At 41.0% G+C, this 26741-nt stretch overlaps 2 protein-coding genes across 41 annotated transcripts in view; both read right to left on the bottom strand.

Annotated features, from left to right (window-relative positions):
* The window catches only part of SYNRG (synergin gamma), a 94997-nt gene extending 77912 nt beyond the window's left edge, over positions 1-17085 (bottom strand). For 18 of the 33 annotated variants that reach the window (XM_015438410.3, XM_005583947.4, XM_015438412.3 and 15 more), the window contains exons 1-3: positions 16946-17085; positions 7735-7775; positions 3612-3733 (exon numbers count right to left, since the gene is read on the bottom strand). In XM_015438410.3, the coding sequence (XP_015293896.2) occupies positions 3612-3733; positions 7735-7775; positions 16946-17022 (240 nt within the window). In that variant the 5' untranslated portion in view covers positions 17023-17085. Of the gene's footprint in view, positions 1-2267; positions 2355-3611; positions 3734-7734; positions 7776-16945 lie in introns of all 33 variants that reach the window. The other 15 variants (XM_015438411.3, XM_074019028.1, XM_074019030.1 and 12 more) reach the window with 3 other exon arrangements.
* A 3670-nt stretch (positions 17086-20755) lies between these two features.
* Positions 20756-26741, bottom strand: part of DDX52 (DExD-box helicase 52) — a 30782-nt gene continuing 24796 nt past the window's right edge. For all 8 annotated transcript variants that reach the window (XM_074019050.1, XM_074019051.1, XM_045376111.3 and 5 more), the window contains 2 exons: positions 25590-25682; positions 20756-21997 (listed from right to left, as the gene is read on the bottom strand). In XM_074019050.1, the coding sequence (XP_073875151.1) occupies positions 21940-21997; positions 25590-25682 (151 nt within the window). In that variant the 3' untranslated portion in view covers positions 20756-21939. The remainder of the gene's footprint in view (positions 21998-25589; positions 25683-26741) is intronic.

Genomic DNA, 26741 nt, shown 5'->3' with positions numbered 1-26741 from the left:
TACAGCTACAAAAGGGCAACGTGAGGAGATCCCTGGGAAGATGGAAATGTTCTGTATCTCAGCTGTGCCAATGTCCATACACTGATTGTGTTACTATAGTTCTACAAGTTTTACCAATAGGGGAACTGGGCAAACGATTTCTATTATTTCTTAGAATTACACAACAGTTTGCAACAGGTTTACACATGTCCATCATGTGCTCTACACTTGCCTAGATGTTTGAAATGCTTCAGAATAATAATTTTAAAATGTATTGTACATCATGAGGAGGGTTTTCTTTTTATGTTTTTTGAGGAAGCGAGATATTATAATAATCAATAATAATATAATAATCATCAAGACTAAATTTCTGGCCAGCACAATGGCTCACGCCTGTAATCCCAGCACTTTGGGAGGCCAAAGCGGGTGGATCACTTGAGGTCAAGAGTTCAAGACCAGCCTGGCCAACACTATAAAATCCTGTCTCTACTAAAAATACAAAAATTAGTCGGATGTGGTGGCGTGCGCCTGTAATCCCAGCTGCTTGGGAAGCTGAGGCAGGAGAATCGCTTGAACCCAGGAGGCAGAGGTTGCAGTGAGCTGAGATTGCACCACTGCACTCCAGCCTGAGCAACAGAGCCAGACACTGTCTCCAAAAAAAAAAAAAAAAAAAAAAAAGAGACTAATTTTCTATGTTGACTTTTATCTGAATCATCACTTTTATCTCCAAAGACTTAAGAGATTAAGAGATAACTAAAGGACCAATGGGTTTGCTTCATATATGTCCCTGATTGATTAAGGCTACTGAGTTTCGGCCAGGGGGTGGCAAATAAAATCTGGGTGTTTTTCGCCTTAAAAAATGGTGAGCAAGCCAGGCACAACGGCTCATGCCTGTAATCCCAGCACTTTGGGAGGCTGAGGCGGGTAGATCACGAGGTCAGGAGATTGGGACCATCCTGGCTAACACAGTGAAACCCCATCTCTACTAAAAATACAAAAACAAAATTAGCCAGGCGTGGTGGTGGGAGCCTGTAGTCCCAGCTACTCGGAAGACTGAGGCAGGAGAACAGCGTGAACCTGGGAAGCAGAGCTTGCAGTGAGCCGAGATTGCGCCACTGCACTCCAGCCTGGGCGACAGAGCAAGACTCTAAAAAAAAAATGGTGAGCAGCAACTGGATGTGGTGGCTCACACCTTTAATACCAGCACTCTGGGAGGCCGTGGCAGATGGATCACCGGAGGTCAGGGGTTTGAAACCAGCCTGGCCAACATGGCGAAACCCCGACTCTACTAAAAATACAAAATTAGCTGGGTGTGGTGGCGCACACCTGTAATACCAGTTACTTGGGAGGCTGAGGCAGGAGAATCACTTGAACCCAGGAGGCGGAGGTTGTAGTGAGCCGAGATCATACCATTGCACTCTAGCCTGGGCAACAAGAGTGAAACTCCATCTCAAAAAAAAAAAAAAAAAAAGGGGTCAGAATCTTCCAAACAATATAATGCCTGTCAGCAAGAGTAAAGGTTAAAGAAAAAGACTTTGGTTGCTTTGTCTTAGCATCATTAATACACAAGCTTCTGATATTCAGGGACATTATTAAGGCACTATCAACTCTCATAGTTTACTTTTTTCCTATTGTTCTGCATATTAGAGACTCTTACTGTTTTTGGTTGGTTCAAACTCTAAAAACATTTTTCAGATAATTGTGTAAGCATAAAATAATGTTTAGTGTAAAAATTAATGATTTAAAATTTGTATCAATTGTTATTAAGATTCAGTAGTAAGCTTAGAAGTTTTAATTTAAAAGACATTGTATTCTATAGTAGATTGTTTTTAGTTATTTGCTGCCTTTATTCTTATTTTTTTATTTTACTTTATTTTTTTTGAGACGGAGTCTTACTCTGTTGCCCAGGCAGGAGTGCAGTGGCACGATCTCAGCTCACTACAACCTCCGCCTCCCAGGTTCAAGCGATTATCCTGCCTCAGCCTCCTGAGTAGCTGGGACTACAGGTGCGCACCACCATGCCCGACTAATTTTTGTATTTTTAGTACAGACGGGGTTTCACCCTGCTGGTCAGGCTGGCCTCAATCTCCTGACCTTGTGATCTGCCTGCCTTGGCCTCCCAAAGTGCTGGGATAACAGGTGTGAGCCACCGCTCCTGGCCATTTGCTGCGTTTACTCTAAGAGGACTACATATCCCTATATGGTTTACATTCCTCCTGGTATATTCCTCCTCTACTGATGCTAAGGCCATATTACTTTGGTGAGCAGAAGTGACTAATATATGCTACCTCCAGGTGTTAGCTTTAAAAGACATCACAGCGTTTGGCCATCTCTTTTTCCTATGCCAAGAGCCTAGGATGTCCTGGCTGAGGGTCCTAGGATAAAGAAAACATGGAGCAGAGTCAGCACCAACACATGAGGATATGTATCACGAGTGAGGGCTAAACTTTTGTAAGTCATGGAGATCTGGGGACTGTTTCTGCAGCACAACCTAGTGAAAGCTAGCTTAACGTGAATTAAAAACCTACAAAATCTCAATGTATTCCCATTTGCTTCCTTCTAGAGATGGATAAAAAATGACACTGGAAGTTTTCCTGACCATTTAAACACAAAACAGAAGCTTTATTTGCATAATTGACTTCAAAACAACAATGGTTTCAACTGAAAATTCTGGTTGTGAACTCCTAATATTACTTATTTATAAGTTATATACATGTGTTACTGTATAAAAGTATATACTGTATAACAAAACACACAGAAATAGAAAATGTTAAAGTATTAGGTAAGTAAGTAAACTAACACAGAAACAAAAAACCAAATACCACATGTTCTCACTTACAAGTGGGAGCTAAACACTGGGTGCACACGGACATAAAGACAGGCTCGACATAAAGACTGGAGACTATAAGAGGGGAGAAAGAGCGGGGGAAGAGTTGGAAAACTACCTGTTTGGTACTATGCTCACTACCCAGGTGATCGGTTCCATCATACCCCAACCCTCAGCATCACACAACACATTAGTGTAATAAACCTACAGACTGTCCCCTGAATCTAAAATAAAAGTTGAAAAAAGCAAAACTAAATAAATTATTAGGTAAAAAAGAAATACAGTATATGGCTTTAAAGATATTGGTTAATAGTACAAAAGCAAAAACCTTTTTTTCCTCAGGCCTTTTTTTTTGAGACGGGAGTCTCCCCTCGTTGCCCAGGCTGGAGTACAGTGGCATGATCTCGGCTCGCTGCAACCTCCGCCTCTCGGGTTCAAGGGATTGCCCTGCCTCAGCCTCCCGAGTAGCTGGGACTACAGGCACATGCCACCACACCCAGGTCATTTTTGTAGTTTTAGTAGAGATGGGGTTTTGCCATGTTGGCCAGCCTGGTCTCGAACTCCTGACCTGAAGTGATCTGCCTGCCTCGGCCTCCCAAAGTGCAGGGATTACAGGTGTGAGCCACTACACTTAGCCTTCTCCCTCACTCTTGGAGGGTGAACACATCTTCATTTTAGTTTGAAGGAAGTCATTTATTTATGCTTATTTCTAATTGTAACATTAAGCTCTTAGCCTGTAGCTCTTGATATATAAACATAACAACAAACAATAACTTTGTAAGAAACCAACTAAAGCAGCAAGTACCTGCATAGCAATAGGTCCTTGGGACATCTGAGAGCTGTAATTCATTCCCATAATGCCTTGCATATTAGGCTGCATGACAGAGACCATAGGAAATCCTTGTTGCTGCATCGGCATCAGGCCTGCTGAAAACGTAAAGACATTATTAAAGTCAATGTATTTTAAAGTTTATTTTCTTAAAACCATAAGTACCTAAAGGACTTGTTACTTGGCAGGAAGCAGAGTGTAATGGAAAAAGTACAGGGTCGAGTGAGACAGATATGAATATGAATTCCAACTCCGTCATTTACTTAGCTGTGTGATCTTGAACAAGTTACAAAACTTCATCTGTAAAATGAAGATAGTATCTCTTCTATGGAATTTGTATGCATACTAAAAAACAGTATGGCCTAATTGGGGTACTCAGCCTTCAAGATGGCCTCCAGTGACCTCTGTCTCCTGGTATTCACACTCGTGTGTTGTTCCATTCCATACTGAATGGGGCTGACCAGTATAACCAATAGGATACTGTGGAAATGACAGCATATAACTTTGAAGGCCAGTTATTTATTTATTTTTTTTGAGACAGAGTCTCATTCTGTCACCCAGGCTGGAGTTCAGTGGCATGATCTCAGCTCACTGCAACTTCCACTTCCTGGGTTCAAGGCTCCCAAGTAGCTGGGACTACAGGTGTCTGCTAATTTTTGTACTTTTAGTAGAGATGGGGTTTCGCCGTCTTGGTCAGGCTGGTCTTGAATTCCTGACCTCAAGTGATCCACCCGCCTCAGCCTCTCAAAGTGCTAGGATTACAGGTGTGAGCCACTGCGCCTGGCCCGGAGGCTAGTTCTTAAAAGACACTGTAGTTTCCTCCTGGTTCTTTCGGATCACTCGCTCTGGAGCACTGCCACGTTATGAAATACTCAGTAAGACCTATGGAGAATCCATGTGGTAACGTACTGAGGTCTTCTGCGAAAAGGCAGCATGAATTTGCCATCTATCTCAGTGAGCCACCCTGGAAGCAGCTCCATGAAACTTTCAGATGACTGCAAGCCTGGCTCATCTTCACTGCCATCTCATAAGAGGTCCTGAGCCTGAACCACCCAGCAGAGCTACTCTTAGATTCCTGACCCACAGACACACTATAAAATAATAAAATGTTTACTTTTTAAAGTTCAGGATAATCTGTTACACAGCAGCAGATAACTAACAAAATAACAGGAGCATGAACTCTAGGAGCCAACTAGAAATGCCACATACTTCTTTGGAACCTTGGGCAATTTGCTTCTTTCTATGCCTTGGTTTCTCATTTGTAAAACTGTTTAATACTATGCTCAAAGAAATGTTATTCTTCTTCCTTTTTCTTACATGAATAGGTAATATAACAGTTACCACAAAGTAGCCATCAGTATGTGCAATGGCAGAAAACTATCATGAAAGTATGATTTAGGCTAGTGTTTCCCAAACTTTTCCAAGAGCAGAGGTGAATGAATATACATCTCTTTGGGATTTTAATAAATACTAAACGCCTACCATATGCTAGGCATAGTTCTATGTGCTTGGTACACAGAAGTGAATAAAACAAAATCCTTACATAGCCTGAGCACAAATTTCACTCTAATTTTGCATTCAAACTACATCCATGTTGGTTCCATCGTAAGGAACTTTATATCAAACTGTCGATTTGAAAAATTAAAGATCTAGGAAATCATACCATGTTTATCTTATGGCTTTTGTGTACCTTCCAGGTTATCTATAACCTAGCCTAATTTCAGAAGCATGGACATCCACATTGTGGCTAACAGTTATTTGAGGTAGACCATTCACTTATTCAAGTATTTGAGGCCTACTCCATATTAGGCACTGTTCTGGGGACACAGCCATGAATAAAACCAGGTCTTCACTCTCACGGAGCTTACACTGTAATCAGGAGAGACAGACAACAAAAAAATAAGTACATGTCAGGTGGTGATAAGAGCTAGGGCCAAAAAATAATAAAGCAGGGCAAGAGGGAATAGAGTGGTTGCTATTTTACATAGGGCAATCAGCAAAAGTTTCACCAACAGGGTGGTATCTCAGAAAGGTCCTCAAGAAAATAAAGAACCAAGCCATGCAGGTATTTGGGAAGAATATTCCAGACCAAAGAACACCAAGTACAAAGATCACAAGGTGTCAGGGAGAATTAGAATACACAGATTGAAAACAGCCACCGTAAGATGTTTTCTGTCTTATTTCTTTAGACTTAAAGTTTTATTCATTTTAATTGATTTTATTTTATTTCTGAATGAGTAACTCACATATCTGGCATAATATTTCAAGGCACAAAAGTGTACACAGTAAAAAATAGGTCTCTTTCTCTCCTCTGTCTCCTATTCAAGTACTCACGATCTTGTGGCCACCCTTGCTGTCAGTTTCTTACATATGTTTTCAGAAATGATGCACGCATAATTTAAAGCCTTCAAATGATCCAAAAGTTCATCCTAAAAACTGTTAAAAAAAAATCTCCAAACCAATTCCAAATTCCCTAAGAAAAAATATCAGGCAACATTTTGAGAGCTCTTCTTGTCCAGTTCCTTCGCTCCATAGGTATATTTTTACTTGAAAATGTATAGAAATGCAAAATAACAAACCATGATAATGAACACATAACTCTGTAATACCTTCCTAAAGAACAAAAGATCTCAAACCATTTGATCTCAATCTGGGACACATCTAATTACAGATAGCTTAAATAATGCATAAACGTGAACACGATGAAAAGAATACAACTGACCCTTGGAAAAACTTGCCTGAAACTCAACCGCCATCACTGATTATAAATGAAGACAAAGTCAGGATGAGCCACTGACCATCTGCTACTGAGCTGCTCTTTATCTTTTATCTCTACTGCTGACCTATGAGTCTCTGTTTCTCCAGCAAATCTATGACAACCAATCAATGCTGGCTTTTTAAGAAGAGCCAGTTTTCAGAAGCAGCTTGGTGTGAGGGGAGAGGGAATACATCAGAGTGGGAGAAGTGAGTGGAAAAAAAGCCAGAGAAAGGCAGATCTATTCCTTCTTCACTGTTGTGTTCCAGCTGCACGGCAGCATGGGTCAAAATTATATTCCTTCACCACTATTTCCTTGAAGATAAAGCTAGAATTGATATTGGTGGGTCCTGGTCTCAGACCAAGAGAGAAGAGGTATACTTAGTACAGAAATTTCTAGGAATAGAACTGAGACTTATATGACATGGGGGCTCATGCCTGTAATCCCAGTGCTTTGGGAGGCCAAGGCAGGAGAATCGCTTGAGCCGAGGAATTTGATACCAGCCTGGGCAACATAAGGAGACCGTGTCTCTACAAAATATTTAAAAATTAGCCAGGCGTGGTGGTATGCACCTGTGGTCCCAGCTACCTGGGAAGCTGAGGTGGGAGAAATGCTTGAGCCTAGGAGGCCGAGGCTATGCAGTAAGCTATGACTGTGCCACCAGTACTCCAGCCTGGGCGAAAGAGCAAGACCCCATCTCAAAAAATTAAAATAAAAATAAAAAACCAAAACCAAACAAAATCCTGAGACTTAAATACTTTAAGCTGAATCAGAGTATGTGATCTCTTTTAATTTCAAAATTATATTTATAAAACATGATTATAAGAAGATACTATCATATAGAGAAAAAATAGCAGTGTGAAACAACTAAAGATGTTCGTTTATTCATTCAACAAACATCTACAGAGAACCTATTATGTTAAATCAACATGCTGGGTGCTAGAGATAATGCTAGATGAGCATTAGACAGACATGGCACTAACAATCTAGCGGAAGACTAGACAGAAGGAGAAAGACATCATTAAGTGAATTACAGCTCATTTCATTCTTATCACCTGTTCCTTAACATTCTTGTCCTAAAAGTCTCTTTCACTTCTGAGGTTAAACAATCTATGAACGTAATGTTTATATAGGTTTGGGAGAAATGAGGAGTGACCCTTATTACTCCCCAAATTATATAATTTTTGAGAAATTTTAAGAGTAGCTGTCGTATACGTTTAAGAGTGTAGAAAATTTTACTCTATTTAGCAGCAATAGAACTTATTTTCTATTTACTTATTTAATTCCAGATTCAGAAACACAAGAGTGAAAAATAAAAGTTCAAAACTTAAACTTTCACATACCTTGAGGGGGTCTTATCCCACCTGCAACAGGAAACATGAAGCTGAAAACAGAATAAAAATACATCATAATCTTCATATGTACAAAGATTTTCAAATAACAAATGTACTTTTTTATATGGATGAAAGACTCGTAGATGGGACCTGGTGTTTATTCTGTACCACAATACTGAATTGTCTAACATCAATAGACTGAGAGCATCCATAGGATGCATGTCACTATGTTAGTGCAGACGGAAACTTGTTGAAACAGAAGACAGAAGACCCTGAAACTAGTCCTGGCTCTGTCACTGTGTGTCCTCTCTGGATTCCAATTTCCCCATCTATAAAATGAGAGACTTCAGATTCAATTCAGTCAACATCTATTGAGTGTCAACAACATGAAATGATGGAATCTTATAAGCAAAAATACACATATGCAGGCAAATAACTATACCACAGGGTAAATGTGCTAACTGCTATAAGCGAGGTCAAAATTATTAATAGGGATGAGAAGAAAAAGATGAATTTAATCTATACCTTGAGAAGTTTTATAGAAGTAGCTCTGGAGCTGAATCTTAAAGAAAAATAGAAGCACACTATATATTTTGAGCAAAAGCTCTGAGGCAGAGATGCAGGGATGTTTGGAGAAATGAATGTAGGTTAAATGTTAACTATATGATTTAAAAGCAAGCAGATTGTACAGGGCCTTTATTTATTTTTATTTTATTTATTATTTTTGAGATAGAGTTTTGCTCTTGTTGCCCAGGCTGGAGTGCAATAGTGCGATCTTGGCTCACTGCAGCCTCCGCCTCCTGTGTTCAAGCAATTCTCCTGCTTCAGCCTCCTGAGTAGCTGGGATTACAGTTGCCCACTACCATGCCTGGCTAATTTTTTTTATTTTTAGTAGAGACAGGGTTTCACCATGTTGGCCAGGCCAGTCTCAAACTCCTGACCTCAGGTGAGCCATCGCACCAGGCCGAGGGCCTTCAAAATGTTTAATTTTATTTTTAATATTATATGAAGTTGTGAGAGGTTTTATTGTTATTGTGGCAACATATACACAACATAAAATTCTATCATTTTAACCATTTTTAAGTGTATAATTCCACGGCATAATTAAGGACATTCACAATGTTGTGCAACCATTACCACTATCCATTTCCAGAACTTTTCCATCATCCCAAACAGAAACTCTGTACCCATTAAACACTAAGTCCTCACTTTACAGCATAAGAAAGCTCTCTTCTAAGGGTTAAGCTGACACCTTTTAAAAATTTTTATTATTATAATTTTTTTGCGACAGAGTTTGCTCTTCTCATCCAGGCTGGAGTGTGATGGCATGATCTCAGTTCACTGCAACCTCTCCACCCACCAGGCTCAAGTGATTCTCCTGCCTCAGCTTCCCATGTAGCTGGGACTACAGGCGAGCACTACCACACCCTGCTAATTATTGTATTTTCAGTAGAGACAGGATTTCACCATGATGGCCAGGCTGGTCTTGAACTCCTGGCCTCATGATCTGCCCGCCTCGACCTCTCAAAGTGCTGGGGTTACAGGCGTGAGCTACCGCACTTGGCCTAGGCTCTTTTAAATAAAGGTTAAGTCTGGGCGACAGAATGAGACTCTGTCTCAAATAAATAAATAAAGGTTAAAAAATTAAGCTCTGGCCAGGCACAGTGGCTCACGCCTGAAATCCCGGCACTTTGGGAGGCAGAGGCGGGCAGATCACCTGAGGTTGGGAGTTCGAGACCAGTCTGACCAACATGGAGAAACCCCGTCTCCACTAAAAATTCAAAATTAGCTGGGCATGGTGGCGCATGCCTGTAATCCCAGCTACTCAGGAGGCTGAGGCAGGAGAACCGCTTGAACCCGGGAGGTGGAGGTTGTGGTGAGCTGAGATCGCACCACTGCACTCCAGCCTGGGCAACAAGAGTGAAACTCCGCATCAAAAAAATAAAAAATAAAAAATAAGCTCTGGTTGTAGATGAAATAGCCAAGGGCATGAATATATATATCCAGTAACAAAACAACTAAGGACAAACATAGAGAATTTTTTTTATTTTTTATTTTTATTGAGACAGAGTCTGGCTCTTTCGCCCAGGCTGGAGTGCAGTGGCACCATTTCGGCCCACTGCAAGTTCTGCCTCCCGAGTTCACGCCATTCTCCCGCCTCAGCCTCCCAAGTAGCTGGGACTACAGGCACCCGCCACCATGCCCGGCTAATTTTTTGTATTTTTTAGTAGAGACAGGGTTTCACCATGTTAGCCAGGATGGTCTTGATCTCCTGACCTCATGATCCGCCCACCTCAGCCTCCCAAAGTGCTGGGATTACAGGTGTGAGCCACCGCGCCCAGTCCTGACACTTGGAGAATTCTTACAGTGAAAACTGAGTAGGAAATGGTCATTGAGAACCAAGGGAGTCCTTATAACAGAGTTATAACTGAAGAAGGACCACATTTCAAGAAGGAAGTAGTTACCAGCATCTAATGCTGTAGAATAGTGGTGAGAACAAAGATTAAAAAATAAATCACTGTTTTCAAAAACGGTGATCGTTGAGTGAGTTAGTTTCAACAGAGAAAGAGGAAGAGACCCTAGGGAGAAAAAATTTAAGAGACAAAATACATACTTAGTGATTGATAAGGTTTTTAAGGAAATGGGATTAACACACAAAGTAGCAAAAGGGGGCCACATGAGGGGGTGCATGTCTGTAATCCCAGGACTCTGGGAGGCCAAGGCAGGCAGATCAGTTGAGGCCAGGAGTTCAAGACCAGCCTGGTCAACATGGCAAAACACCGTCTTTACTAAAAATACAAAAGTTAGCCAGTTGTGGTGGCATGTGCCTGTAATCCCAGCTATCCAGGAGGCTGAGACATGAGAATTGCTTGAACCCAGGAGGCAGAGGTTGCAGTGAGCCGAGATTGCTGAGCCACTGCACTCCAGCCTGAGCAACAGAGCAAGACTCTGTTTCAAAACAAAACAAAACAAACAAACTAGCAAAATGGATCTGGTTTGAAAACGAAGTGGGACTTCTTTCTCTGAGCCTAGAAAGAAAAAGGGACAAATCAAGGAAGACTTCTGAGTGAGAAAGGTTCTTAATCTGGAAGTCAAGGATCTGAAAAGAAGGTTTCCAGATACTCTTTAGAGAATCTAGTGAATGGCTGGGCCTGGTGGCTCACACCCGTAATCCCAGCACTTTGGGAGGCCAAGGTGGGAGGATTGCTTGAGCCCATGAATTTGAGACCAGCCTTGGCAACATAGTGAGACCTCATCTCTCCAAAATAACAACAACAACAATAAAGAATATAAAAATTATAACAGTGATTCTTTTCTAGAAAGTTTTCAATTTACTGTGCCCAGTTCCATCAAAAGAAATCAGTATCTATGGGCATTATAGCCTTATGAAATAAATTTCTCAAATAATAAGAGATGAAAGGAGAAATTACTCCTTGATTCATGGACTGCAGAATGGATGTTGTTTTAGCAGGCATGAGAACATTAAACTTCTTATGCATTGTCATCAGAGCTCTTGGGTGACCAGGCACATTGTCAATACGCAGTATATTTTCAAAAGAATCTTTTTTCTGAGCAATTGGTCTCAACAATGGGCAAACCATGCTGTAAACAGATGTGCTGTCACTGAGGCTTTGTGGTTCAATTTATGGAGTATAGGCAGAGTAGATTTAGCATACTTTTAAAAAGCCCTAACATTTTCAAAGTGGTCAATGAGCATTGGTTCAATTTAAAGTCACCAGCTGCATTAGGCCCTAACAAGAGAGTCAGCCTGTCCTCTGGCACCAGACATTGACTTCTCTTCTCTAGCTAGGAAAGTCCTAGGTTGCATCTTCGTCTGCACTGAAAATCTGGCCAGACATGGTTGCTCATGCCTGTTAATCCCAGCACTTTGGGAGGTCAAGGCAGGTCAGGAGTTCGTGACCAGCCTGGCCAACGTAGTGAAACCCCATCTCTACTAAAAATATAAAATTAGCCAGGCATGGTGGCGCGCGCCTGTAATCTCAGCCACTGGGGAGGCCTAGGCAGAAGAATCACTTGAACCTGGGAGGCGGAGGTTGCACTGAGCCAAGATTACGCTACTGCACTCCAGCCTGGGTGACAGAGTGAGACTCTGTCTAAAAAAAAAAAGAAAACAGAAAATCTATTGTTTAGCATAGCCACCTTCATCAATGATCTTAGCTCTTCTGAATAAGTTGCTAAAGCTTCTACATCAGCACTTGCTGCTTCACCTTGCACTTTTATGTTATGGAGACACCTTCTTTCCTTAAACTTCATAAACCGACCTGTTAGCTTCCAACTTTTCTTCTGCAGCTTCCTCACCTCTCTCAGCCTTCAGCCTTCACAGAATTGAAGAGACTAAGGATCTTGCTCCAGATTAGGCTTTGGCTTAAGGGAAAGTTAAGGGTGGTTTAATCTTCTATCCAGACCACTCACCCTTTCTCATTATCTGCAACAAAGCTGTTTCACTTTCTTAACACTTGTGTTTCCTGGAATAGGACTTTTAATTTCCTTCAGAAACTTTTCCTCTGCATTCACAACTTAGTTTAACTGGTGTAAGAGGCCTAGCTTTTGACCTACCTCAGCTTTCAACACTTAATGACTAAGCTTTATCATTTCTAGCTTCTGATTTAAAGGGAGAGATGTGCGACTCTTCCTTTCACTTGAACACTTAGAGGCCATTGTAGGGTTCATCGGCCTAACTTCAATACTGTTATGTCTCAGGGAATATGGAGGCCCTTGGAGAGGAAGACAGGGCAACAGCTGGTAGGTGGAGCAGTCAGATTACACAAAACATTTATCCATTACGTTTGCTGGCTTATACGAGCTGGGTTTGTGGTGCTCCAAAACAATTACACCAGTAACATAAAAGACACACTGATCACAGATTACCATAACAAATAATAATAATGAAAGAGTTTGAAATATTGTGAGAATTACCAAAATGTGACAGAGACATGAAGTGAACACAGGTTGTGGAAAAATTGTGCGGATAAACTTGCTCAATGCAGGGTTGCCACAAACCTTCAATTTATAAAAAACACTGTATCTGCTAACTGCAATGAGGTATGCCTGTATTCAGTTTTTAAAGACATTACTCATATGCTAAAATTGATAAATTTAGGAGCAATGAACACATTTAAGTAATCAAGCTGTCAAGGTTTTTAAAAATCAGCCTTAAACATTTAAATTAGTCATATGGTCTAGTGGCTCAGACGAATTGGAAACTCGTGTTATATTTTCTTTCTTCCAGCTTTGCCATAAAGTAACTGTGAAGCTCTGTGCAATCTCCTTCACCCCCTGTCTGGTTTCCCCTCTGTCAAATGAGGATGTAGAATCAAGTCTGACAAAGTCTCAGCTAAGACAATCACATAGACATAAATACATAAACAGATGTATAAAGGTTCCTTTGAAAACAAAATAAAAACAAAAGTAAGACTACTGACAAACATGACTTTGGTAAGAATTTAGCAACTCGAACTGCTAAGTGACCTATGAAAAATTTGTATCTTTCTCTGAAATGTTTAGACAACTAATATCAACATGCTTAAAGATTGGTTAGATAAGCAGCTGAGGCATTAATAAGACAGTAAAAGCTTGGCAAAAAACTGGGCAGCAAAATGACCAACAATTTAATTACAAAGGTGAAATCACTAATTCATATATTACTGATATCTCAGTATGAAAGCAGAGCTCTGTCACTTACCTATCTCATCCGTCCCTCCTTTTCAGTTACCTTTGCTACTAACCTAGATTTGACACTAGCCTTCACTTCTTAGGCCTAGACTCCTAAAGACTTACTAATGGATCACCCCTCCTCCAGACTCTGGTTTCTAATTCATCTGATGCAGCACAAGTGACAGACATCTTTCTAAATGATGAACCATTACTCAGTAATTAAACGGTCCTTTAGCAAGATGCACTCCTGGAGTTAAAACTATGGAATGATTTCCCTGAAACTGAATTTCCTTAGTTTAAACTCAAGGCCCTCTCTAGTTTGGGCACAACTCTACTTTTCAGTTTTATAAGGAAACTAATGTTAGTTTCCTTATAAAATAATCTCACAAAACTCTTCACCACCACTCGGAGCCACAGTCATCTGGCACTGCAGGTACGTTGTTTCCTTAGTGTTCACTAGGCCTTCCCAGCTCTACAACAATCTCTTGACCGCTTCCTCTTCCTCTAATTGTAACCCAACTGAAATACCACTTCTTTGCCTTTGATGTAGCTGGAATCCACAAATATTTACAGAATGTTTTTTATGTGCAAAAATGTGCTAGAAGCAGTGGAAGAAGAAAAGATGAGGAAGCCCTCTAAACGCTTGTAAAAGATAGGAAAAAATAGACAAGTTCATAAATGATAACATTCTAGAGGAACGTGACCTCTTTTGTTCTCTTTTACTTTGTACCACAGTCATTTTGTACATTCTCCAAGGATGGGGACCATGTTTTGAAGTCTTTTTAATTCATTACAGCATCAAGAACAGTACCTTACCCATGTAGGCATTCAATGACTACAGACTAATCCAGACCTTTCAACTTTTTTTTTTTCTGCCTTACTTGATTTAAAAAAAAAAAAAAAAAAAAGGAATTATACTTCTCATCTCTTGGGCAAATTTTGCCATTTATACAACTCTACCATTTATTCTAAAGTAGCTCATTCAGGACACCAATCAAAAGTAGGCTAATATTAAATTTGGAAAACATTATTGTCTTTTGCTTAGCCTCTCAGAATAGAGAGAAGTATCCAAACAATACAGTCAGTTATAGTTCATGGATTTTCTCCATTAAAGGTGTAGAGAAGTTGCCTGTTCTTTTTCTTCTAATATACTTAGGTTGCCATAATGTTAGTTTCCTTATAAAATAATTTCAGGGAGGGTGGGTGGCAAAAAGAAAATTAAAAATAAAATAGCTTCAGCCTTTACCATAACTCTCTAAAAAAACATAGTATTTCTTTTTCTATTGAGGATACAGCTTCTCAGTCTCAGAAAGTTGCCAATATATGTAACATGTACCATACATTTTTCAAGGTAAGGATCATTTTAACCATTTCTTTCTCTCCCATATATCGTTTACAGTTTTAGAATACAGATGTTACTACATTTACAAAGGAGGGAAATTTAAAAATCATTCTATCAAAATTCAACCCATATTCATTTAAAAAATTTGCGTCCATGGACGAATGATACTCAAATACTATAAACTAAAGGGAATAATGCACTTGAACCTGAGGTCCTCCCCACCCAAAAACCTTTTTTTTTAAGTAAATAACAATTTGGGCCTAGATATCAATTCTTCTAAGTTTACATTTTCCCAGAACTTGGTGCCATGATTAATCATATACTTGATCAAATTAATACCACCCAGGGATATTTTAGAAACTGTAATCACACATAGGAAATAAATAGAGGATGCCGGGCGTGGTGACTCACGCCTGTAATTCCAGAACTTTGGAAGGCCGAGGTGGGCGGATCACTTGAGGCCAGGAGTTTGAGACCAGCCTGGCCAACATGGTGAAACCGTCTCTACTAAAAACACAGAAATCAGTTGGGCGTGGTGGAGCATGCCTGTAATCCCAGCTACTTGAGAGGCTGAGGCAGGAAAATCGCTTGAACCCGCGAGGTGGAGGTTGCACTGAGCCGGGATCGTGCCACGGCACTCCAGCCTGGGTGACGGAACGAGACTCTGTCTCAATCGATCAATCAACAAAAATTAGCTGGGCGTGGTGGCGCGCATCTGGGGGTAATCCCTCCAGAGGCTGAGGCAGGAGAATCACCTGAACCCAGAGGCAGAGGTCGCAGTGGGTCGAGATCGCGCCGCTGCACTCTGGCCTGGGTAACAGAGCGAGACTTCCTCTCAAAAAAATTAAAAAAGAAAAAAAAAAAAAAAAAAAAAAAACAAGACGAAAGAAAAAAAGAAAAAAAAGAAAACAAAACAAATAGAGGGGACATTATTACATGTGTTTCTTCTCCAGCCAGAAACTGGCTTATACCAAGTATTTATTTTTTTAAAAACCCTCTAATGAAACAACGAAGAGAACAAAAGAGAAAGCAAAAAGTTTAAAAATCTTAAGTCTAAGATGTGCAGAGAAAATGAAAAATGGGGTTGCACACAGGTGGTTTATTGAACAGCCACTGCTCGTTTCCTGACATACACACAAGCACCCGCAAGAGGTGATAACTTTAAGGTCCTCACACTTTTGTAGTGTTCACGACTCCGAAATTGAAACACTGCATGGAAAAACAAAAAAAAAAAAAAAAAAAAAAAAAAAACAAAACCTAACACTTCGATTTCCAACGATAATTTAGGGTACCTCCAAATGTGTGTGCTGTATGTGTTGGTTAGTAAAACAAAATCAGACTAGGTCATTATAGAAGTGGAGTGAAAACTTCCCGGAATAAAATATTTCCTTAAATGATAATGAACCTGTCAACTTGCAAATGTACATCTCCGTTATCGTTCTGGGTAGAAGAACCACAGCCAGTTCTTGGCTGAAATGTGGCAGAGGGCAGATGTGTTTAAGGGCTAAGAGTCTGGAAGCTTTGTTCTAATAAATGCGCAACTGCTGTTTAACAGTGCATTTTCTTTGTTTTTAAATGCCTTTTTAAAAAGGAGACAGACAAGTCTTAAGAGTTACTGTACAAGACAATAACTCTATCTCAAGACCATTACTAATTCAGAGGTCTTTAGATGTTCCTGCCGTTTGTCGCGGGTTAAGGAAATATAATGAGGACAGGACACTCTAAAAGGGGAAGAGACAAATCGTCCACACACACACCCCCTTGGAAACAGTCATCCAGCTTTGTGAACAGATTTTTAGAGCCCTCCCTCCAACATATCTGGTTAAGTCTAGAAAGCCCAGGGAAAGGGAAGACCCTGGTCGCTTCAAGGCAGCCAGGACTAGGAGCGGAGTCGGGGTTCCTGATTTACCCCCCCCCCCACCCCAAGAGGACCCTCATCTTCTCTCCCCTCCCACACTGGGCGCGCGCCCGCTCCCCGCTCGACCCCAGGCGGCCGGCGTCCCCAAATGAGCCCGGAACACAAACGTCGGGCACCCGGGCTCCACACGCCCCTTTCGTCCTGGGTCCCTGGGGGATGACCCTCCTCCTGCAACCCAGTTCCAAGGAAAAGAATCGGAGCTGGAGAAAACCGCCATAACCGCCAAGCGCCCCTCGCCGCCCCCGCGGAGGCCAGGGGGTTCCTGCCTGGTCCTTCACACCTACCTGCCTCCCCCGGCGGCCCCCGCGCCGGCTCCCGCGGCCCCGCCGCCGCCAGACCCAGCTCCTGGCCGCAACGCCATCTTGCTCCCGGCCTGCCGCTGCCCTCGCCGCCGCCAACTTATCAGCAGCTGTCAGAGGAAGACATCCACTTCCGGGGCAAACACCAGGCCCCACCTCGCCGCGGACAGGGCGATGGGGCGGGGCCGCGCGCCCACGTGACTCCCCCGGCCCTCGGGGAGGCGTGGCGCGCCCACGGCATGTGATAGGGCGCCGCAGAGGTCCCCCAGGTTCAATTCTAGCTCTCGGGGTAGTGGGGCGGTCGCAGGCGCCTCTCCAAGGGAGCTGATTCATTGTCTGGTAGGCCCTCTGCAGGGCCCAGGTGGTGGCCCAGTGGCAAAGCGCCGTTGGTCCTCCGTTTGAAAACCATGATCGCGGTTAGTGGAAAGTGTAGGCTGAGTCCTGATTTTTAAACTAGACGGTGGGTACACTAGTGTTCTCTCTTTACACACAAAGAACAGATAGCTCCTGAAGGGCCCTTTGATAGTCTCGCAGCACTGATTAGTGATCAGCTGTCCCCCCTTTCTCTGGAACTCGGCAGCTTCATGTTGGCACCTATCACAGACGCTGAAGGCATTTAAATTTTATTTTAAATCAACCAAAGCACAAAAACCCAACCCATATTTAAAAAAAAACTCCAAGGTGTACTACTCTTGTTTGTTTCTGCCATCCTGCCACCTTACAGTCCCTTTGTTTTTCCTATTCTTGCAGGTAAGTGCAAAACAGTGGTTTTTGGGAAGCAGTTCATAACTACTCTGAAGCTATTTCGGCATTTTTTTTACTGAATTTTTTTTTTTTTTTTTTGGAGACAGGGTCTTGCTGTGTTGTCCAGGCTGGAGTGCAGTGGCATGATCACGGCTCACAGCAGCCTCAACCTCCCGGGCTCAAGCGATCTTCTTGCCTCAGCATCCTGAGTAGCTGGGACCACAGGCATGCACCACCACACGGGGCCAATTTTTTTTTGTAGAGATAGGATCTATGTTGCCCAGGCTGGTTTCAAACTCCTGGGTTCAAGCTATGCTCCCGCCTTGGCCTCCCAGAGCCAGGGTGTGAGCCGTAAGCCACATGCCTGGACTGTGATTTTTTTTGTTTGTTTTAATCAAACTACTGTCTGGAAGTAAAACATAAAAGTTGAGTACTTTTCTCAAGCATGTAGTTTGCTTGTTAGCAAGTAATGGATTAATTAGCTTTATTTTTTCACTCTTGTCTCAGGGTTTTTACTGGGTAACAATTTGTAATAAGTTATTTATTAGGCACAAACCACTGGTCAGGAACTGTAAGCCCATTTTAAAAAATCCTCAGTATCCTTAGGAGTTACAATTGGCATCTTACAGATGAGAAAATCAAGGTTAGAAACAACGTCATTTGTCCAGATCATACAGCTACAAGCAAATAGGATCAGGATTCAAATCCAGGCCAGTTTGACACCAAAGTCCTTGCTCATTCACTAGAACCAGCTATTCAATTTTTGTTTTTTGTTTCTGTCTTTTGCTGTAACTGTCTATTCACTAATTTCACTCCTTCCCTTCCCTGGGTGAAGCTGAAATTTATGTAGCACGCAGTTCAGACTGCTTTGAAGGAGCTAAATTTAGTATTAATACATTGACTAAGTTGATGCAGGTTACTGTAGATACTTTAAACAGACACAATAAAGACAAGGATCATAGATGTGACCTCAGTTTGTCTTGGAATACTTTTTGTTCCTCTTCTTTACCTATTGGTTTTTACATTTGTAGGATTCAACTCAGGATGTCGGCCTTCCATGACATCCCCAATCTGGGTTAGATGCCCTCCTGTGATGCTTTAGCATCATGGCCTTACATCTAACAGCACTTGTCACACTAGTCATGTGCTACATGATGATGTTTTGGTCAGCCACAGACAGCAGATACAATGGTGGGATGAGAAGTGGGGGTGGAAGTCAGTGAGACTGATGATCCTGACCTTTTGTAGGCCTAGCATAATGTGTGTGTTTGTGCCATGGTTTTTAACGAAAAAGTTTAAAAGTAAATAATAGTAAAATAAAACAAAAAAAACTTAATAGAAAAAAAGCTTCTAGAATAAGGGTATAAAGAAAGAAAATATTTTTCTACGGCTGTACGTTTGCATTTTAGGCTAAGTGTTATTACAAGAGTCAAAAAGTTTATAAAGGCCAGAGGCAGTGGCTCACTCAAGGTCGGGAGTTTGAGACCAGCCTGGCCAACATGGTGAAACTCCGTCTCTACAAAAATACAAAAATTAGCTGGGTGTGGTGGTGCATGCCTGTAGTCCCAGCTACTCGGGAGGCTGAGGCAGGAGAATCACTTGAACCCAGGAGTCAGAGGTTGCAGTGAGCCGAGATCATTCCACCACACTCCAGCCTGAGCAACAGAGGAAGACTTCACCTCAAAAAAAAAATTTTTTTCTAAAAAACCCAACCTGGACAACAAGCGAAACCTCGTCTCTACAAAAAAAATTTTAAAATTACCTGAGTGTTGGTGGCCCACACCTATAGTACCAGCTATACAGGAGGCTGAGGTTTGAGGATCACTTGAGTCTAAGAGGTCAAGGCTGCAGTAAGCCATGATTGTGCCACTAAACTCCAGACTAGGCGACAGACACTGTTTCTCAAGAAAAAAAAAAAAAAAAAACTCTTACAAAGTAAAAAAGTTATAGCACGCTAAGGTTACTTTATTGAAGAAAAAATATATATTTTATATATATATATAACATATATATATAAAATATGTGTGTGTGTATATTTTCAAGAGAGTCTTGCCCTGTTGCCCAGGCTGGAGTGCAGTAGCGCGATCTCGGCTTACTGCAACCTCTGCCTCACAGGTTCAAGCTATTCTCCTGCCTCAGACTCCTAAGTAGCTGGGATTATGTTACCACACCTGGCTAACTTTTTTTGGTATTTTTCTAGTAGAGATGGGGTTTTGCCATGTTGCCTGGGCTGGTCTCAAACTCCTGAGCTCAATCTGCCCACCTAGGCCTCCCAAAGTGCTAGGATTACAGGCGTGAGCCACCACGCCTGGCCAAGAAAAATATTTTCAATAAATTTAGTATAGATTAAGTGGGCAGTGTTTATAAAAGTCTACATGTTCCAACAGTCTATAGCATTCAAGACAGTAACATGCTACACAAGTCTGTAGCCTAGGAGCGATAGACTGTACCACATAGCCTAGGTGTACAGTAGGCTATACCATCTAGGTTTGTGGAAGTATATAACATGATGTTTACACAATGACAAAATCACCTAACGATGCGTTTCTCAGAACATATCTCTGTCACTAAGTGATGCGTGACTCTATCTGCTCCTTTACTTTCTCTCTAACATTATATTGTAAGGGTAGGAACTGTGTTATCAAGCCTATTTTTCTAACAAAATCTATGTGTGTTAAAGGAATATTTATTGTGAGTTTACTATGTGTCAGGTACAGTGCTAGGTACTTACAATTTGAGACACAATTTCATAGATGAGAACACTGAAACTCTGAGAAATTAAGAACTTATTCAAAGTCACACAGCTGGCAAATGGGTTGCACCAGTATACCTACCTCCAGAATATATATTGGGTAAAGGATCTGTTTGCATGAACAAACAAAAAAACCATATTCTTGTAAGTATTTTTACACCCTGTACCAGGTCTATCATTAAATAAATTCTGAAGATGAACAATTTTTGTCCCATCTAAAATATTCAAAACAAAGTCCACCTGTTCTGACTCTAGAAAAAGCTGCGAATAGAGGAAATAAATAAGTTGAATTCAAATGCTGCTGAGAAAAGGTAATGTATATTATAGTTCTGTAGTAGTACTGATAACATTCAAGTCATTCTTAGGCAACAGTCTTACGTGTATGAAGTCAATTTTTCATTCCATTGTACAAAACTCGTATCTCAGAAAAATCTAATAGTTAATAGTCTCCAACACCATATGATCATAATCCTTTAGCTTAGGCAGAGATCTACTTACTAAATGAGGCGCCATCAACCTAAGGAAAGATAAGCTGTAACAGAATGAAGACAGAGGTATATCAAGTAACAGGAACATTCTTCCTTATCAGGATAAAATGTTTATCAGTATTCAAATAAAATAATCTTAAATGGAAAAAGAGACAGGAAAGAATATGGTTAAACGACGGAAAATGAAGAAAGAGAGAAGCCGATCATGATCTTGTGCAACATCATGGCAGGGCTAAGGTATTAAGTATCCAATACAAGGATACTTAATAGACCAAAGAATTTAAAATCCCAGGGAACTTGAATAACCAGCCACAAAAGAGGCCTCTCTTTGTTGTGGTTCACAACACAAAAGGCCATCAACTAATTAGGAAATACTGAAATTAAGAGAGCAGCAGGTTTCTTCTTGGTAGACAGCCCATGCTACCATCCACAAAGTGAGCAGTGGAAGGGGTATTTAATGTCAAGGCTTTATTTTGAATTTCTGTTCCAGATGCCTCTCCACAGCATTCATCACACCTTCCTTCACACTCAAAGGGAAAAGTCCTTAAGAGTTTACCACATTTTGGTGTTATTTTTAGCATAAACATTTGTTCTTCTATAAGAAGTAGCTCTCTGGATTCAAACCAATGTCAATGAATGTTATTTCCATTGTATAATCATTTAAAAGTCACCTACAGAGCTGGGTGCAGCGGCTTGTGCCTGTAACCTCAGCTACTCGGGAGGCTGAGGCAGGAGGATTGCATGAGGTCAGGAGTTCAAGAGCAGCCTGGGCAACATGGCAAGATCCCATCTCTAAAGAAAAAAAAAAAAAAAGGCACCTACAAATTGAAATTGACTTGATAGCTTAGGATCATTTTTCACCAGTCCCATGTACTTGTAGTTGATCTCAAATGTTTGGTACAGGTGACTGTAAGACTTCAAGTATTCCATGAAAACACCATTCATGTTGGGATCATAAAATTACATTTCTGGGATGGTATTTTTAAAGTCTGTTTTTAACTTTTGTCTTCAAGAGCTACTTTCTTCTTGCTGTTCTGACCAGTGACCTTTTTCCTGTAAAGAGTAAAGTAGGGAAAACGGAATAAAAAATTCTAGATATATTTACTTTCCATAACCCTACCACCAGTTTAATAAACATTTACTGAAACCTACTGTGTATCAAATAACGGGCACCAGGAACACAAAGATGCATTAGACATGGTCTCTGCCCTTTAGAAAATCACAATCACCTAAGTGAGGCAAAACCATCACAGTAAACTACATTACTACATGCTATGACAGATAGATTCGGATCCTGACCTAATGAGTTCACATTGATTCAGTGCTTACTAAGTGCTAGAAACTGTTATTAAGTGCTTTACGTGTATTAACTCAGGTAATTTTCCTAACAGCTTATGAGGAGTATTCTAGTCTTATCCTCCGTTTACAGATGAGGAAAATGAGGCACAGAGTGGTTGAGTAACTTGCCAGTCATCACTTACTGGTAATCCATGTTAGACATGAATCCTATCATTCTGATCCTATAGCCTAGTGAAGGTCGAATGTCATTAACTAAGTGGTAACAGACAAAGGAAAAAAGTTTTGAGAAAATAATCAATGTTTGCAAACTATTATTACAGTAATACAAAGTTCTTTGGTGTGTACTAACTCATATAATCCCAAATCCCAACTCTACACAGGGAAGTAGATATTAGAACCAGTTCTTCTGGCTCCAAATCCAGTTCCTCCCCCACTCACTGCATGGGGCCAAGTTTGTGGTGCCTGAAGTGAGGTCCACTAAGCAACAAGGATTCAGGTCTGTAGCTCAATGGGGAAGTTGGGGCTGAAGATATGCCCTTAAGAGCTATGAGCACAGAGGTATGAGCTGAGCCTATCGGCATGGGTGGGATCATGAAGGAAACATCGACAGTGCAGAGGGAAGCCAGAGTGGGATCATGACAGGTCTTGCTTGTATGCTATGTTAAGTAGTATGGCCTTTACACACGAAGAAAATGGAGACACAACCAAAGCACCCGAAGCAGGGGGCTGATATATCAAGTGTCTTCGAAGTCTTAGTACAAATTAAGTTTTAATAACCTCAGAGGAAGGCAGGTGCAGTGGCTCATGCCTGTAACCCCAACACTTTGGGAGGCGGAGGCAGGCAGATCACAAGGCCAGGAGATCACGACCATCCTGGCCAACATGGTGAAATCCTGTCTTTACTAAAAATACAAAAATTAGCTGGGCATGGTGGTACATGCCTGTAATCCCAGCTACTCAGGAGGCGGAGGCAGGAGAACCACTTAAGCCCGGGAGGCAGAGGTTGCAGTGAGCCGAGATCGCGCCACCGCACTCCAGCCTAGCGACAGAGATTCCATCTCAAAACAAAAACAAATCAGCATTTAAAGTATAATTATTTAAAATACTGATGGATCTTATTAAAATTCAACATAGTCACCATCTTATGTTCTAGTTGATTTTTGACCTTTGTAAAAACTTTCATCAGTTGCTGCTCAGTGCCTGAAAGGACTGCATTTGTTATCTTGGCTTTAAGACCATCCAAAGAGTAATGCATGCATAACAGTTCTGATGTGACCCACTCCTCTCCCACCAACAGGTCTATTAAGACAGATTAGGTGACCAAAGCGGCCAAGCATAACAAGGTTCGCTACCAATCCACCGGTCTACGTGTCACCCAGAAAGTGCTGCGACAGAAAATTAAAATTTAAAAATGTTGGCCAGGTGCAGTGGCTCACACTTGTAATCCCAGCACTTTGGGAGGCTGAGGTGGAAGATCACATGAGGCCGAGAGTTCGAGACTAGCCTGGCCAACATGGTGAAACCCTGTCTCTAGTAAAAATACAAAAATTAGCCGGGTATGGTGGCGGGTGCCTGTAATCTCAGCTACCTAGAAGGCTGAGGCACGAGAATCACTTGAACCTGGGAGGTGGAGGTTGCAGTGAGCGGAGTTTGCGCCACTGCACTCCAGCCTGGGCGACAGGGCGGCAGAGCAAGACTCCATCTCAAAAAAAAAAAAAAGTGAATGTGAAGCATTCCCAAAACTGAATTAAGTACAAATGGAATTAAAAGGATTGATCATTCAAATATACTTTTTTCAGTTTGTAGCACTTTTCCTTCCTAAGTTATTAAAACAAAAGTACGATAAAATTTTGGGACACTATATACATTGTATATTTGAACTGACCTTTATTCCTCATAGTCAATACCAACATGTGAACTCTTGTTCACTTATTACAAAGTACACTCTAATTTTCATGCCTCTGTTCATCTTGTTCCCTTCTCCGTGCCTAAATTTTACCTATCCTTAAAGACAGTTCTACTTTGTTGAAACTTCTGTAACCACACCAATTCACAATCATCTTTCTCTTCTCTAAACTCCTATTTTATTTAAAAACCAGTCTCTAATTTTCTGTCATGTACACGAATCTTCTTTCCGCAGCTTCAGGAAAGAAGTCTCATTTTATATTCATTTGTATATCCAACCACCACCAAGTACCTTGCAGGACAACTTGGTAAATGCCTACTGGTTATGGAAACAGTTTTTTCCTAATGACTTCTATAGAACAGATGTGAGGTAACTGGATATAAGCATTAGCATATTTCACAATGGTAATATCCTAGGCCACTGATAGCACTCTCAGGGGAAAAAAAAACCAACAAATTATAGACTTGAACAATTCTACTACAGTATATAATAACCTGGTTCTGGTACAATGTGAAGAGTGCCATTTTCCTTAAATAGTGGAAAGAGTATAACTGTTCAGAATATCTTGACCTATCCTTTTCAAAATATAAAGCTTCCTAGTATTACTGGGCAAAATAAGGGAGTCTATATGTATGCTAAAAAACTATGCTTTAATATCCTCATAAAACTCAGCTAAGCTAGCACAAATTTACCTAAGTAATACTTTTTACAGCTGTTACAATGTGCATCTGCATAAGCCTGAGATCATATTGAAATCCTGCCCAGAATATGAAGGAGCTTCAAAGAAGACTAGATTCATGTAAGTCAATGGTCCTAACTAGTGGCCTTAGTAGCATGTCTTAATGTGGGTTGTGTAGAGAAGGTGGGCAGTACAATTCTAATTTATAAGGAATTGAAATAATATTTTCCAAGATGGAAAAAAGCAGATCATCAACATATTGACACAGAAAAATTCCAATATTAAAACAAATTCCTGGCCGGGCACGGTGGCTCACGCCTGTAATCCCAGCACTCTGGAAGGCTGAGGCGGGTGGATCACCTGAGGTCAGCCTGACCAACATGGTGAAACTCCGTGTCTAATAAAAATACAAAAAAATTAGCTGGGTGTGGTGGGCAGGAGCCTGTAATCCCAGCTATTTGGGAGGATGAGGCAGTAGAATAGCTTGAACCCGGGAGGCAGAGGTTGCAGTGAGCCGAGATCACACTACTGCACTCCAGCCTGGGCAACAGTGCGAGACTCCATCCCAAAAAAACCGACAAACAAACAAACAAACAAACAAATTCCCCAATTATAGGCAACCTAAAATATATTATTTTTATCACATTTTATAACAGACTGTAGTATCAATTTTACTTCTAAAAATTTACCCTAAGGAAAAATAATGCCTACTATAACTTTATGATGGTGTCAAACAGCCATTTTTCTTACCACATACTTACCGTTTATCCTTAGCTTTTTCTAAGAAACATTTTGGAGTTGTACTAATGCTCTCCCTTTCCAATGGTTTCTTAATCATCTTTTTCTTCTGTTTGCTGAAAGTTACAAAGTAAAAGAGGAAACAAATTAAGTCCAACTTCAATTAGAAGAGTTAAAGCTAGAATTAGTTTTGATCCTTGATCACAAAATTCATTTTTTGTTTCTTTGAGACGGAGTTTTGCTCTTGTTGCCCAGGCTGGAGTGCAATGGTGGAATCTCGGCTCACTGCAACCTCTGCCTCCTGGGTTCAGGCGATTCTCCTGCCTCAGCCTCCCGAGTAGCTGGGATTACAGGCATGCACCGCCATGCCCAGATAAATTTTTTTTTGTATTTTAAGTAGAGATGGGGTTTCTCCATGTTGGTCAGGCTGGTCTCAAACTCCCGACCTCAGGTGATCCGCCCACCTCGACCTCCCAAAATGCTGGGATTACAGGCGTGGGCTACTGCATCCGGCCACAAAATTCATTTTTTAAAACCATTTACTGGTTTAAGGTGGGGCTGTTAACTACTTTAATAAATGAGGTCACCTAATAGCATTTAGAGAGCTAACTCAAAGGGATGATAAATTCAATCCACCTTTTAAAAAGCTACTGACTGTGATAAAAATATGTCCTGTGCTAACCTTATATCCTATGTTAACAAGCATCAGAGTTTGATTTTGATCAATTAAGTTTTTTACTGGTTTTATGAACCAAAATAATTCTTAGCATATTTTGCTTATACTGAATACTTTTAAAAGAATCTGAATACTTAAAATTTCAAGGATAAGGCTGGGTACAGTAGCTCATGCCTATAATCCCAGCACTTTAGGAGGCCGAGGCAGGCAGATCACTTGAGGTCAGGAGTTTGAGACCAGCCTGGCCAACATGATGAAACCCCGTCTCTACTAAAAATACAAAGATTAGCTGGGCGTAGTGGCACACACCTGTAATTCTAGCCACTTGAAAGGCTGAGGCAGGAGAACTGCTTAAATCTGGAAGGCAGAGGTTGCAATGAGCTGAGACTTCATCTCAAGGAAAAAAAATTTAAAAAAAAAAAAATAAAGGATAAAAAACTGGCAAGGAAATAATATATAATATTCACAAGCAGTTTTGGGCTGGGCACAGTGACTCATG

Source organism: Macaca fascicularis, chromosome 16 (genome assembly GCF_037993035.2).
Source record: "Macaca fascicularis isolate 582-1 chromosome 16, T2T-MFA8v1.1".
In the NCBI taxonomy this organism is placed as follows: Eukaryota; Metazoa; Chordata; class Mammalia; order Primates; family Cercopithecidae; genus Macaca; species Macaca fascicularis.
Note: the sequence above shows the minus strand (reverse complement) of the source record. Positions and strands in the feature narration are given on the sequence as shown.